Source organism: Olea europaea, chromosome 1 (assembly GCF_002742605.1).
Source record: "Olea europaea var. sylvestris chromosome 1, O_europaea_v1, whole genome shotgun sequence".
NCBI classification, from domain to species: domain Eukaryota; kingdom Viridiplantae; phylum Streptophyta; class Magnoliopsida; order Lamiales; family Oleaceae; genus Olea; species Olea europaea.
In genome coordinates this window covers 10,066,666-10,078,823 of record NC_036237.1, presented here as the reverse complement: position 1 = coordinate 10,078,823, position 12,158 = coordinate 10,066,666, and the positions used below count along the sequence as shown (strand labels likewise).

Below are 12,158 nucleotides of genomic sequence, written 5' to 3'. Positions count from 1 at the left end.
AACTTCGTTTAGCTAATTATCAAATGCTAATGCTGCCTGATAAAATGTGCGAGCAAAACATATTAATTGCGAGGAAGGCTTTAAACAACACGTGTATCACTATGGTGGCACAAAGGGTCACAATCCCACGATTATTTTAAAAATTTGCAAGACAAACAAAATAGATCAATACAAAGTTCATCTCTGACTTACAATGGGAATGAGATATAATGACCACCGTTAATGTGATAACATGGAGAGTTGCCATATCAATTTATTTATTTATTACTTATTTTTTTTTTAACTTTATCCCCAATCATTGACTTGGCAACATTACAAACACTGGGCATCAAAGATTTCTGCACACTGTGAATAGAAGATCAATTCTGTGGGTTATATTAACCACATAAGACTATATACAAGTTTGACGATTTAGCAATACTCAGTATAGCATACCAAGCATGTTACAATTTTAAAAGCCACTTACTTCCAATTCACATTTTTACGAAGAGGCCAAGAAAGGCCCATCACACACTGATACATAGCAAAGCACACTACACAATAAACATAATATGCCTCTTCTACTCTATTCCTTGTCTAATTCACTTTCACTCGAGCTACTAGCATCTTCCTTCTTAGCTGCGGCTGTCTCTACCTTCTTATACGCCTTGGCCATTTCTTCACTCGAGCTACTAGCATCTTCCTTCTTAGCTGCGGCTGTCTCTACCTTCTTATACGCATTGGCCATTTCTTCAATAGGAACTAATGGTAGATAGCCAAATACACTATAACCTTTTGCCGTCAAGTCCTTAACCAATTTGTTGTACTTCTCGGAGAAGTACGCAGCTGTCAGAACAGCCATTTCTGTCAATCCATGCAAGGCTGGATAATGGTCAACTTTGTACCACACAATGGCCAAGTGGCTCATGGCAAAATGCTTGGACATCGTCCCAGCAAGGGAAAGGGCAGCACCTGGGCCACCAACCTTAGTCTCCTCTGCTAAATCATAGGCTATTTGAGATGCCTTCTTGACAAGAGATTGGGTTTTGCTCACTACCTTCTTGGCCAAAGGTGGCGCATACTCGTCAAATTTGTAAGTTCCTTCATCCAACTTGCATAAGAAATGAATTACATTAGGATGTGGAAAGTAACGAGGCAAGTCTATTTGAATAGAGCAATCCATAAAATGACCCGACATATGGAAAAATATCAAGCATCCAAAACAAGTACGTCAAACTACCGACGACTAAGAACAACCCATACCTTTGAACTTAAAACAATATCAAGTAAATGTTTGGTATGCAATACTTAATAGCACAAGACTACATAATGGACAAAATTCTAACTTAATATTCCTTCTTAAAACGGTCTATTGTACAAGTTTGGCACGACTTCCCTTTTACTTCTGCTTCTTGTAGAATAACTTTTTAATAAAATTTCACGAGATCAACTTCCTTTAAAAGTTCTTCTAATCAAACAAAACACTTTCAAAAAGTTATTTAAACATGCTCAAAAACAGTTTCTTAACATCAAAACAACTTTTGACTTCTCAAAAGCCCTACCAAGCGAGCCCGTTAAAAAAATACACCTTGAAACAAGCCATAGTAATATTATAAAATAGGTCGAACTCATGCAAGATGGTATCCCCCCCCCCCCGGCACACCCCCCAGGGTGCAAATTCATTGGTTATTGTTAGAAGCAGCAGTCTTGCTACCACGGCCTTTCAACAAGTTCAAATGCATTTACTCTATACGTGGGAACGAACTCTTGAATGGAGGGCCTACAAATTGAAGAACGCAAGGAGAAAAAACGGAACAAAAACAAAAGAAAATGCAAGATCGAAATATATTCACTTCCTGTAGTAACTTGTACATTATTTAGTGCTTTCATTTCTAAATGGGCAGTTATATTCACGCCACATTTTAATTATATTAAAGATCATTAACTTTAATTCATCATCACACTTATATTCTTGATTTTTTTTCTCCATCACATTCTTATATTTTACATTTTATTGATTAGAAAAATATCTCATGGTTTTCGACCAAAAATATTGTTATAGTGCTTTAAAATGAGAGTTAAATATTTTGAACTTAGCTTTCCTTGTACATCCTGCGGTATAGAACTGATGACAAATGAAATCTCTCTTGTTGATGTGGATTTTGCGTGAATAAAATAAAAAGTAGAAACTTGGAAATTTCATCAATCACCTTTTCTGTCAATGGAGATGTACAAGTAGCAAACTCCAATATTTAATTGCATTTTTGCATTACCATTATTTTTGTTTATTTAAAAATACAATGGAAAAATGAATATTTTTACTATATGCTAAAGAAAATTTTGGAGAGAGAACAATTTATTTTAATTTTAAAATAAAAATATGAGGCAAAAAAATTAAGACATAAATATGATAACATGTAAATGTTATGAATCCTTCCTGCAATTCAAACAGTCTACTTGTTAAAATATGCGAATATATTTAGCTTCCTGAATTCAAGAATCGTTTCCCATTCCATTAAAGAACACTTGAAATATTTAAACCATTTCCCGGTCAGATATAAGCAAATCAATGGATCCTAATAACATTCACATATCATCAAAATCAACGAATTCAGAAGCTTGGCAACAGAATTTCAAACCAATATATAATATAATTTAATACCGTTCAAAACAAGTACAATAAAATAGAAAACTTGATTTACCTTCTTATCAAGGAAAACAAGTAGATCACCAGGAAAGCCTCTAAATTTCTCATAAACGGGGCAAACAACAGCTGTGACGGCGTTTTCCACAGTTTCAACAGCAGATTTAAGAGGACCAGAATTCTGCTTGGCGTAATCATAGAGATTTGATACAATCACCGCAGTATTGATCGCGATAATCCTCACAAACTGTAGGTGCTTCAATTGCATCTCACCCCCCTGAGTCCCCTCACATATAGATAACCAAGGAACAAAGCACAGTATAACAAATCAGTAATTAATAAAAAATGAATTAAATTTCGTCAATAAACATAAGAATAATTCTTAATTACCTCAGTGTAAGACATGATTTCTTCGAGCGACGATTTTTTGATACTTTCTGTGAGCGTTTGAAGGTGGAAAATGAAGCGGATTTTTACCGTATGTGTGCTCCGTCATTTATAATGAGGAGGGTGCCACGTGTCGTATTGTTAGAGGGCTTTAGTTGACTGCGACTCAAAGAGACGTTTGGGGACACTAGAGGTTTCTGGAATAAGTTCGTTTTCGAATAAATAAAATCTCATGGTCTGAAATTTGGATAGAAAGATAACGAATTTTCGGAAATTGAATTGTCTAAAACTTATTTTAGTGAGAATTGTCAATTAATAGTGCTTGATTAGTATAATTTTTCACCTGAAAAATATTGAAATAAAAGCGTCTTTCGGTGTTCGTTTAGCTTTGGTTTTAATGAAAATTGTCAATTTAAAAGATATTATTTTTTACAATTGTTCCTAAAATTTGTCTCCATTGCAAAAAAAAAAAAAATTTAATAATAATAATAATAATAATAATAATAATAATAATAAATCCAAGAAAACCAAAAACATCTATTTTTTGTGTTCGTTTGACTTTGTTTTACATGAAAATTGTCAATTTAAAATATATCATCTTTTATAATTATTTCTAGAATTTGTTTCCATTGCCAAAATAAAAACAAAAAAATAAAAAATAATAATAATCAACAAAGTGTTACGAAAACCAAGAAATGGTAACCGTGTGAGGCAAAGCAAGAATTTCAATTGTCAAGAAAATTTTTAATCAAACAAGCAAAAAGTGGAAAATGGAATTCATTTTCTATTTTCCATGGAAAAAAAATGGTGTATCATACATAGCCGAGTTTTAATCAAAATTTAAAATGGTAAAAATGGTAAGTTACTTTAACACCAAAAGACTGATAAAATTTTCAATATTTATTTCACGTTAAGCAATACGCGAAGTAATTCTCAACATAATATTAAAAACAAGACAATAGTTGGATCAATTCATCAACTTTCCATTATAATAGATTTCTCAAAAGGAAAAGCTCTTTATTATGATATCTCAAAAAACATACGAATCAAAATATGACTTCTAAACTAAGTTTAGATTTTATATCATTTCAAAAGAAGATTATTTTTAAGTTACATGAAAAAGAAGTAGCTTATAAAATTAGGCAAACATGAATTAAGTTTCTAGTGTTAAGATTGGGAATATTTATCACTTAATTACATTCCTCCAGTTGTTCGTTTCCTGACTTTGGTGTTATTGCAGTTTTGGCATTTGTCTAGCATTTCCCTTTGTCAGTTTCTAAAAGCTATTTTTTAGACTAAAAAGGCAAAAACTAAAAGCAATACAAATTCAACTCAAATGTTTACTTTATTAAACAACTGGCCATATATCAGTTAAGTATACCTATTTCGGTCGATTTTTAGATTATGCACATACTTTCGCAAGGCTATCCAATGAATACAGTATCGTCGTTAGGGAAATTATTCAAGTACGATGCGTCACTATCATTACAGATTGGTTTAGGTGCCAACAGATTGCAGAATAAAAATAAAATGGCTAAGAAAGGGAAACCAGTAGCATCAAACGAGAATTTTCAGACAGCTTGAGATTTCTGGCGCTTTATGTACTGGAGGATGGGCTCTTTAACCTGAAAATACGAAAACATTATACATATATATCTATGCTTTTCTTACGTACCATGTCAAGTTACAATTAAATCAAGTTGGGACGAAGAATTAGGAGCATACCGTGCTAGCTTTTCTAGCACACTTTTCTTGAGTAGACCTGCTGCACATAACTGTGTCCGTCTCCTCCCGGGCATTGTCGTGCCCATTAGCTCTACCATCTTCAATCCCGGGTACAAAGCTTTCCCTCGAAGTTACTGGCTGAAGAACGCCATAATACGACTTTATAATACAGAATTTATGGAGAATTTTTTACTAAGATACGATCAAAATCACTGGACTTACCTTGGCTCTGCTTGTAGGAGTGTTTCCGAGCTCTCTTTTCCTCGAGACAGTCTGCTCACTTCTTATAGAGTCATTTTGGAGTCCATCAGGTCTGCCTCGTGTGCGGGTGAGATCTGATCCAATTGAGTGAAGGACACCGCAGGTGGATAAGTCCTTGTGGTTGTTCCCTGAATAGCCACAATGATCTCAAGTTTCAAATATAATAATATAACTTTGAGACTGACTATGAATTGATGCAATAGGAAGAAGATAATCAGATTCAACACCTTTAGTCGGTAGATTGTTGAACTTGTTAACTGATTCGTTTGCATCCAGATCCTAATTAATTTCAACATAAGAATCCATCAAATATTATCTTGATTGTTTAAGTAGTTAATAGAATCAGAATGAACAATACCATGTCTTCCATGTCCATTAGGGCCTTCTTGACTTCCATCAGCTTTTTCTTAGTAAGATCAGAGTGGATTACACGCTTGCCTGTGACAAACATAAAATGAAAATCTCAACTTAGGCCCTGTTTGGCCTCCATTTTTTCAAATTAAAATGGGTGGAATAGTTTTTTTTTTTTTTTTTTTTTTGGAGAATGAGTAGTTTGGAAAAAGAAGGAAAAGTTTTTGCGTAATATTATTTTATGGAAGATTATGTGATTGAAAATAGGGGAGAGAAAAATGAAATTTAATTTAATGGGAGCCAAACGGCTTCAATAATTGAATCTTCATCACGTGGAGTCTGGATATATTTACCTAGTCTGCGGTTGCTCTTGGCCTCAAGAAAGCCGTCCCGAGTCATTTTATCTATTAGCTTGCGTGCAATATTAAGGTTTGCTTCACCCTCAAGCTTGCTCTGAAGTTTTGCCACCGATATGTAGTTCATTGAAAGGGCATGATATAAAGCCTGAGTCCAAGAGCCACAGTTATAAATACGCTACGCAAAGAAATTCTGAGGAATCTGAAATTCTTTGATTATAAGATGCCACCGAACAGCTATCAGGTATTAAAATGAACTCAACCATAGAAAAGGGAATAACGGGATAGACACAGAGTCGGGATATACAAGCAAAAAGGATACTGTATTCGAGTGAAATTTTAAATCAGGACAAGGTGGTTGTAGATAGTGCTAACTTCTAAGCACGAATTACCTAGGACCTGAATCTTGAAATGGTAGAGAAAAGATTGAACAATTCTATTTGTTCAAAGTGAGGATCATACTGTGTGATGTGACGGGTGATGTGGGGGGAAATGATAAAGCTGTTTGAATTTGAGACCCACTCTATTCATCTTATCATCGAATGCCATATCACATGGAGATCATCCCCACTTTGTACATATATCATTACTCGAAAATATTTACCTTCATGTATTTACCTTCATGTACATGTGATCTGCACCCATATCATTGGCCACTGTCCGACCTTCCATTTCTTCTTTCACAGCATCAAATTCATAGTCGAATTTCTGAGTTGTAAAATTTGTTTAGGAAAAGATCATAATTAATAGTATAATAAAAAGCAGGAAAAATCTCAGCAAACCTTTTGCTTGTTAATGTCATAACTATCTGCACCAGCTTTAGTAACAACACATTCTTTAACCAGCTTGTCCATAATTTCTGGTACCAGTAGAAACAATTCCAAATTGTTCAAAACGGCTAAAAAATAGAGCATTAGGATCTTGTTTTTATCAGTTTTAACCCGAAAAATGTCCATTTACCTTCTATCAGAACCTGCAACCGTTAAATTGCAACATTAGTCACAACTTAAATGCAGTAAAGATTTAATTGAACTTTATAAGGAACCAATTTTTATCAGCAAGGGACAACTGCATAATAACTCTTTACCACTGAGATGTCAGGGAAATTAGAAAGCACATCAGTGAACTTGACAGTATCAAGGTAATAAGATCTGATCCACTCCTTTACACGCCCCAACTGTTGTACATCTTCTTCTGGGTCCTGAGTGTCATCTGCATCGAAAAAGAAATGTACATCAGGATCTTCTAAGGTCATCAGTAAAGAACTCCCTTAAATGGTTAGTGCAGCTAGACTGATACCTTCATAAACTGTGTTGTTATCTTTACGACTCTGTTTCTGGTCTATGGAAAGAAAAATGACAGGAATTGTTACGACTTGAGAAAAATAGTAGCAATAAATTGCTATAAGGAGACAAGAAAAGGTCATGTGCAGTACCAACTGGAGCCACTATGTATTGATCATTATCTGAATTACTGAACTGAAATATGAAGTTAATTTTCATAAGATTTTATTATGTTCAAGAAAATTTGATCCTAGAAAAAAATTAATTACGAGTATTTACAAATATGCAAAGTGATTAAGATTCATATTTAGAAGTGTTAAAGAATTACCTCACTATCAGATTCACTAATTACATCTCTTTTGGGAGAATCAGCACCCAAGCTTACATCATCATGATAGTCTTCGTTCTCATCCTCACAAGGATCAAGCACACTCTTAACCTGAACAGAACACAGGAACAAAAGTTGATCACATTTGAATAAAGACATAAGCATCTTGCAGTACCTGTAAATTCATCCCCTACCCTTAGAGCCAATACAAAGTGCTTGCTGTTGACATTGCCAACCTCCATTTTCAAGGGACTTCTAGTCCATGGATGATGAGCTTCCTCTTCTATACAGCCTCTGAAGAAGGGAGGCTCGTAATCCACAGGCTGCAACAATGGGAAGCAAGTTGCCTTAATGTTATTTACTGATTATTGAAAAGAAGATAATGCAGAATTTGACTAACTGAAAGTGTTACAACCCCAAATCCAGAAAGTAATTGTTGTACAATTATAGAGAATACTCAATGCTCTGCACTTATTCACTTTCCTAAGTCATGAAATCGTCAACAGAAAGCTACAATGCATATATCATGACACAAGAGCTTACAATAATCACAGCAATCCTTCGACGGGTTCTCACAAAAAACAACCTAGCATTTTCTATTGCAGCAGATTAAAATTTATGCAGACCACATTTCTAATGGGTTGGATTTTAAAGGATTATGGTGAGTTCTTTCAAATAACACAAAACTGCAGAAGTTAAAAGAAAAAGAGGCTATGTTTTATATTTAATTATTTGAACTTGCGATATTATTAAAGTCAGATCTTATATATTGCATTAGTTTCCAATTTAGATATCTAAGTAAATGAAATAAATCAGACAGCTTAAGTGAAAGCCATACCGTGACATCATCGTAATAAAGTAGCTTCATCAGTATAGTGCGCTGGAAAGATTAGTGCACTGTGAGTAAAGCATTGTCAACAAACCAGAAGTATCAAAAGCAAGATTCTCTGTTTTTAGAAGTGTTACCTCCTCTGGCATCTTATCCAAAGTTCTCATTAGCTGAATCAATGTGCGGACCATTTTACAAGCAGAACTCCTGAAAGCAACGGTCGCCCCAAACACAGTATTTGGTTTCATTTGGAAATCCAACCAACATTAGACATCATAAAATCTAGATAAAGTTGTATGGATTTATCTACCGCATTTGACTGGGAGTTATTTCTGTTTTGGAGTTACAGTCGAATGTCACTCCCTTCTTCGTTCCCTTGCGATTGATGTTCATCGACACCTCTTGACTATCAGTATTCGAGTAACTGAAGGAAACTGTAATAGAAATACCATATCACTATTAACTTTTACTTCGTAGAATGCAGACCCAAAGGCATATGCTACAACACTACATGCAAAGTGACTATAATATCCAAATAAAATTCCATACAACTAACAAAGAACTTTTCGAAGTTGGTGGTACAACAAACATTGTCTCAGGAAGCTCTCAAATAGTCAGATATATTTTGTTTTCCAAAAGCTAATGACTTTCAAACATTGCATTCCATGTAATTACCAAATAATGGGTAGGGCCCTAGGGTAGAGGAAACACTATCATAGCGCTACACTCTATTACAATCGTTTACACTTACATGCATATTCCTCGATCATTGGTCCATCCACTGTTTCACAGATACAGAACAGGACTGTTCTCAAATACTTCTTCTGTAAAGCATCATATACACCTAAGAATAGAGAAATGACAGGCAAAAGTCACAGAGGGAGAGGAAAGAAAATTCTGATTGAGAAGTTCATCTTATTATGAATATGATAGCAAGCCTTTCTCCATCCAGTCAATTAATCTGCGCGACTCAGCATCCATAGGCATAAGCTTTTTAATCTTCATCTCTGTTAAATATAAGAAGATCAATAGATCCAATTCAAAAGCTGATATCTGAGTCCAAAAAAATACAAAACATTGACATAGAGACAACAGACCCAAGGCTGGAACAGATTTATCATTGAAATACTTCTCAGGGAATAGACCTCTGATGTAACTAATGTTGAATATAGCAATGCGAAGCAGATTCCTCGTCTGTATAAATACAATCAATACGAGATAATTGGGTGATAAGGTGTAAAAAAATTGTAACAGAAATAAATTCAGAAATTTGTACTGATGATAGCATAATTTGATTCCTGCACAGGAATTAGGTAAAAGATTGAAGTGACGCTCATTTTCAAGTGAAAAAGGTTGAAACAGACAGCTTAAACTCATGAATATCTGCAGAATAATGCTAATCTTCAGCTCTTATTTCATCAGTTGTTCATGAGAATCCGATGCTGTCAGAAGTCTACTTAGGCAAATCATGCAATTATTCGCAGTATTTTAAGTTTATATTGAGTACGCAGAAACCGCAATAATTTAGTAATAGATTTTAGATCACATTCAACTCTGTATTAAGCTGTGGAAAAAAAAAAAAAAAAAAAAAAAACTAGATTTCATATCGTGTCCAAGATAGAATCGCACGATTTGATAAATCTGGAAAATAGTAAATCACATACATGAAATTCAGTTGATGACAGTCAAATTCCAACATCACCCGCAAAACAATCATCAATAGATTAATATCAAAATATAATGACGTCAAGTAAAAATAAACGATACTGAGTACGAGAATACTAATCAATAAGATAAAAAAAACCGCAAATGAATAATAGTGTAATTATTTTAGAAATATTAACGCTAGGTAATAACTAATAAAAAATTGTTATCTATTAGAAATCAATAAGTTGAAAACCAAAGACTCGACAGATGCTGATTGAATTCGTATCGGTGATTTTACTTGTAGACACACAGAAACAAATACAAATTAACGATCACATCAAAGCTACATTAACAATGATTACGAAGATAGTTGAACTGATTTACTAGTAGAAGCGAATCCTGCTCTGTGATCTCGGATTCCTTTACCGTTTGTGCTAGCATCTGTAGGATTTAGACAGAAAACTCAGTAAAATCGTTAAAAGCTAAGAGAAAATGGTAAATAACGTGAAATTTTCAAACCTTCTCAGCTCAACTTTTTGAATTTGAGAGAGAACGGAAACTACGAAGAGGAGAGATGAACGAATAATTTGTTGATAGTCTGTTATGAAATTTGAAAATAAAAGGGGTGAAATGATCTGGCGGGACGTGTGAAGCGTTTCCGGTTTGCTAATCGCTACGTCTAGGTGGATTTAGCTCCGTTCTCCCCCATTATTTTAAATTTTAATGGGTGCAATAATATTTTTACAAGTGATTGAAAAAAAAAAAAAAAAACCTATTTAAATATAATATTATTTTATGAAAAAAATGTGTGACTGAAAACGGAAGTGAAAAAAATAAAAAAAAATTAATTTAATGTGGACAAACGGGGACTTAACTCTATTTCAAAAGTTAGCAGGGTCAATATTTTTTACCGTGGTTAATTCATCCAACTTGAGCCCATGTTTAACAACTATTATAGAGTTTTTCTTTTTTTTAGGAAAATAAATTTTGAAATAGTGATTTTTTGGAGAATGTGTAATTAAAAGTAGAAAAAAATTTTGAATTTACATACAAAATATTTATTGTGAGAATGTATAATTGAAAATGAGTGTAAGAAAAAAAAGAATTTTGAAAGAAAGATTGTTAAACGAGGGTTTAATTTATTGAGCAGACAGGAGTAAAGTTAATTCATTTTTGGTCATTGAATTTTTAGTAACTTCTCAATTGAGCTATTCAACTTTAATTTATATAATTGAAATCAAAGATTAATATAAGTGGACTGTTAAATAAGAATAACTGTTGATTAATTATTTGAAATATGGCTTAACTTTTTATGAATATGACCTAGTAGGTAAACATCGAAGATTGTGGTGAAATTGGAGAAAACAAGCGAAAAAGTGGCTAAAGTAAATCATATCTAAAGTTTGGCTAAAATGCAAATAACAAATGTTGACTCAAAAGGAGGAACAAAGGCTCGAGATTAAAAGAACTCGAGCAGACAAGAAAATAAGCCAAAAAAGCAAAAAGAAGTGAAGAAGGGAAAACAAGACCTTGGAGAAAATTCAATGACCAAATTGCAATGTTGACTCAGAACGAGGAATGAAGACTCAAGATTGCAAGAACTCAATCAAACAAGAAAATAAGCGAAATGAGCAAAAAGAAGTGAAGAATGACAAAACAAGACCTTGGAGAAAGTTACAAGGGCCAAGTTTGCAAAATACTAACCAAAGCGCACGCCCTCGCTTGCAGGCAAGGCATGGTGTGCGCCTCAGCCACTGCCAAACTAGCAAAGCGTGCCATAGGTTACACTAGGTGCACTCCCTAGTGTGAAACGGGAAAAAAAAATCATTCTTTGCTTATTTGATTTTGGTAAGCAATCTTCTTGACATCCTATAGATAAGATAACACGTCCAAAACATTGAGGAGCCGAATTTCAACATAAAGAGCAAGAAAAGAGATGTTTTTACATTTAAGAAGCAAAATTGCATCATTCGGTGTCGAGTTTCAAGCGATGAAATTGAAGTTTTCAAACTCTTCTCAAGTTTCTTAGTCTCGAGCGATGTCTTTTCTTGTTCTTTTGTATAATTTTCATATGACTATGTTAGGTTAAAGTTTTTATTTATTGGGTGGATGACAAAACCTTTTGATTTTTAATTTTTAATTCGAGACTTCGAGTTTTTCTATTAAGTGTATGTTTGGTCCCCATTTTTATCTAAAAATGCATTTTTTCCATCAAATCAATGTGGGACCTACACCAATATTTTATCATTTGATTTGAATTTAAAAATCCTAAGTTTCCAACTTTAGCCTTTGTCACAAATGTAGGAATTTGGCAGCTTCCACATATTGAAAAGTCAAATGAATTGATTTGCTACACATTTCCCAATAC

At 33.8% G+C, this 12,158-nt stretch overlaps 2 protein-coding genes across 4 annotated transcripts; both read right to left on the bottom strand.

Annotated features, from left to right (window-relative positions):
• Window positions 1-324: 324 nt before the first annotated feature.
• Window positions 325-3,128, bottom strand: LOC111393502 (REF/SRPP-like protein At1g67360). Of its 3 annotated transcripts, XM_023019074.1 has the most exons (4): window positions 3,014-3,096; window positions 2,682-2,909; window positions 719-1,090; window positions 329-646 (listed from the first exon to the last, which is right to left on the bottom strand). In XM_023019074.1, exons 1-4 carry the CDS (start codon window positions 3,026-3,028, stop codon window positions 566-568), a joined length of 696 nt encoding a protein of 231 aa, XP_022874842.1. In that variant the 5' UTR covers window positions 3,029-3,096; the 3' UTR covers window positions 329-565. The 3 variants fall into 3 exon arrangements, with proteins under 3 accessions (XP_022874833.1, XP_022874825.1, XP_022874842.1); XM_023019065.1 differs by having other exon boundaries at window positions 325-1,090; window positions 2,682-2,900; window positions 3,014-3,128; XM_023019057.1 differs by having other exon boundaries at window positions 325-1,090.
• Window positions 3,129-4,375: 1,247 nt separating this feature from the next.
• Window positions 4,376-10,497, bottom strand: LOC111393493 (meiosis-specific protein ASY1-like). Its single transcript, XM_023019044.1, has 22 exons — window positions 10,310-10,497; window positions 10,175-10,231; window positions 9,241-9,337; window positions 9,082-9,150; window positions 8,895-8,987; window positions 8,454-8,577; window positions 8,281-8,350; window positions 8,153-8,194; window positions 7,509-7,637; window positions 7,315-7,425; window positions 7,139-7,181; window positions 7,003-7,044; window positions 6,791-6,915; window positions 6,664-6,676; window positions 6,486-6,562; window positions 6,322-6,411; window positions 5,701-5,851; window positions 5,355-5,434; window positions 5,224-5,275; window positions 4,958-5,124; window positions 4,736-4,873; window positions 4,376-4,635 (listed from the first exon to the last, which is right to left on the bottom strand). The coding sequence occupies exons 2-22, from the start codon at window positions 10,229-10,231 to the stop codon at window positions 4,582-4,584; spliced, it is 1,824 nt and encodes a 607-aa protein (XP_022874812.1). The 5' UTR covers window positions 10,310-10,497; the 3' UTR covers window positions 4,376-4,581.
• Window positions 10,498-12,158: the final 1,661 nt, after the last annotated feature.

What these genes read in the sequence shown, in the direction of transcription:
- LOC111393493 (XM_023019044.1), bottom strand. Translation starts at nt 10,231, where the DNA reads ATGCTAGCACAAACGGTAAAGGAATCCGAGATCACAGAGCAGGATTCG. An exon ending in AATGATCGAGGAATATGCAT is followed by an intron (nt 8,578 to 8,894) that starts GTAAGTGTAAAC and finishes TTTCTATTACAG; the next exon opens with TTTCCTTCAGTTACTCGAAT. An exon ending in CAACAATCTACCGACTAAAG is followed by an intron (nt 5,125 to 5,223) that starts GTGTTGAATCTG and finishes GTGGCTATTCAG; the next exon opens with GGAACAACCACAAGGACTTA.
- LOC111393502 (XM_023019057.1), bottom strand. An exon ending in TTGTTTTCCTTGATAAGAAG is followed by an intron (nt 1,091 to 2,681) that starts GTAAATCAAGTT and finishes TTCTTATGCAAG; the next exon opens with TTGGATGAAGGAACTTACAA.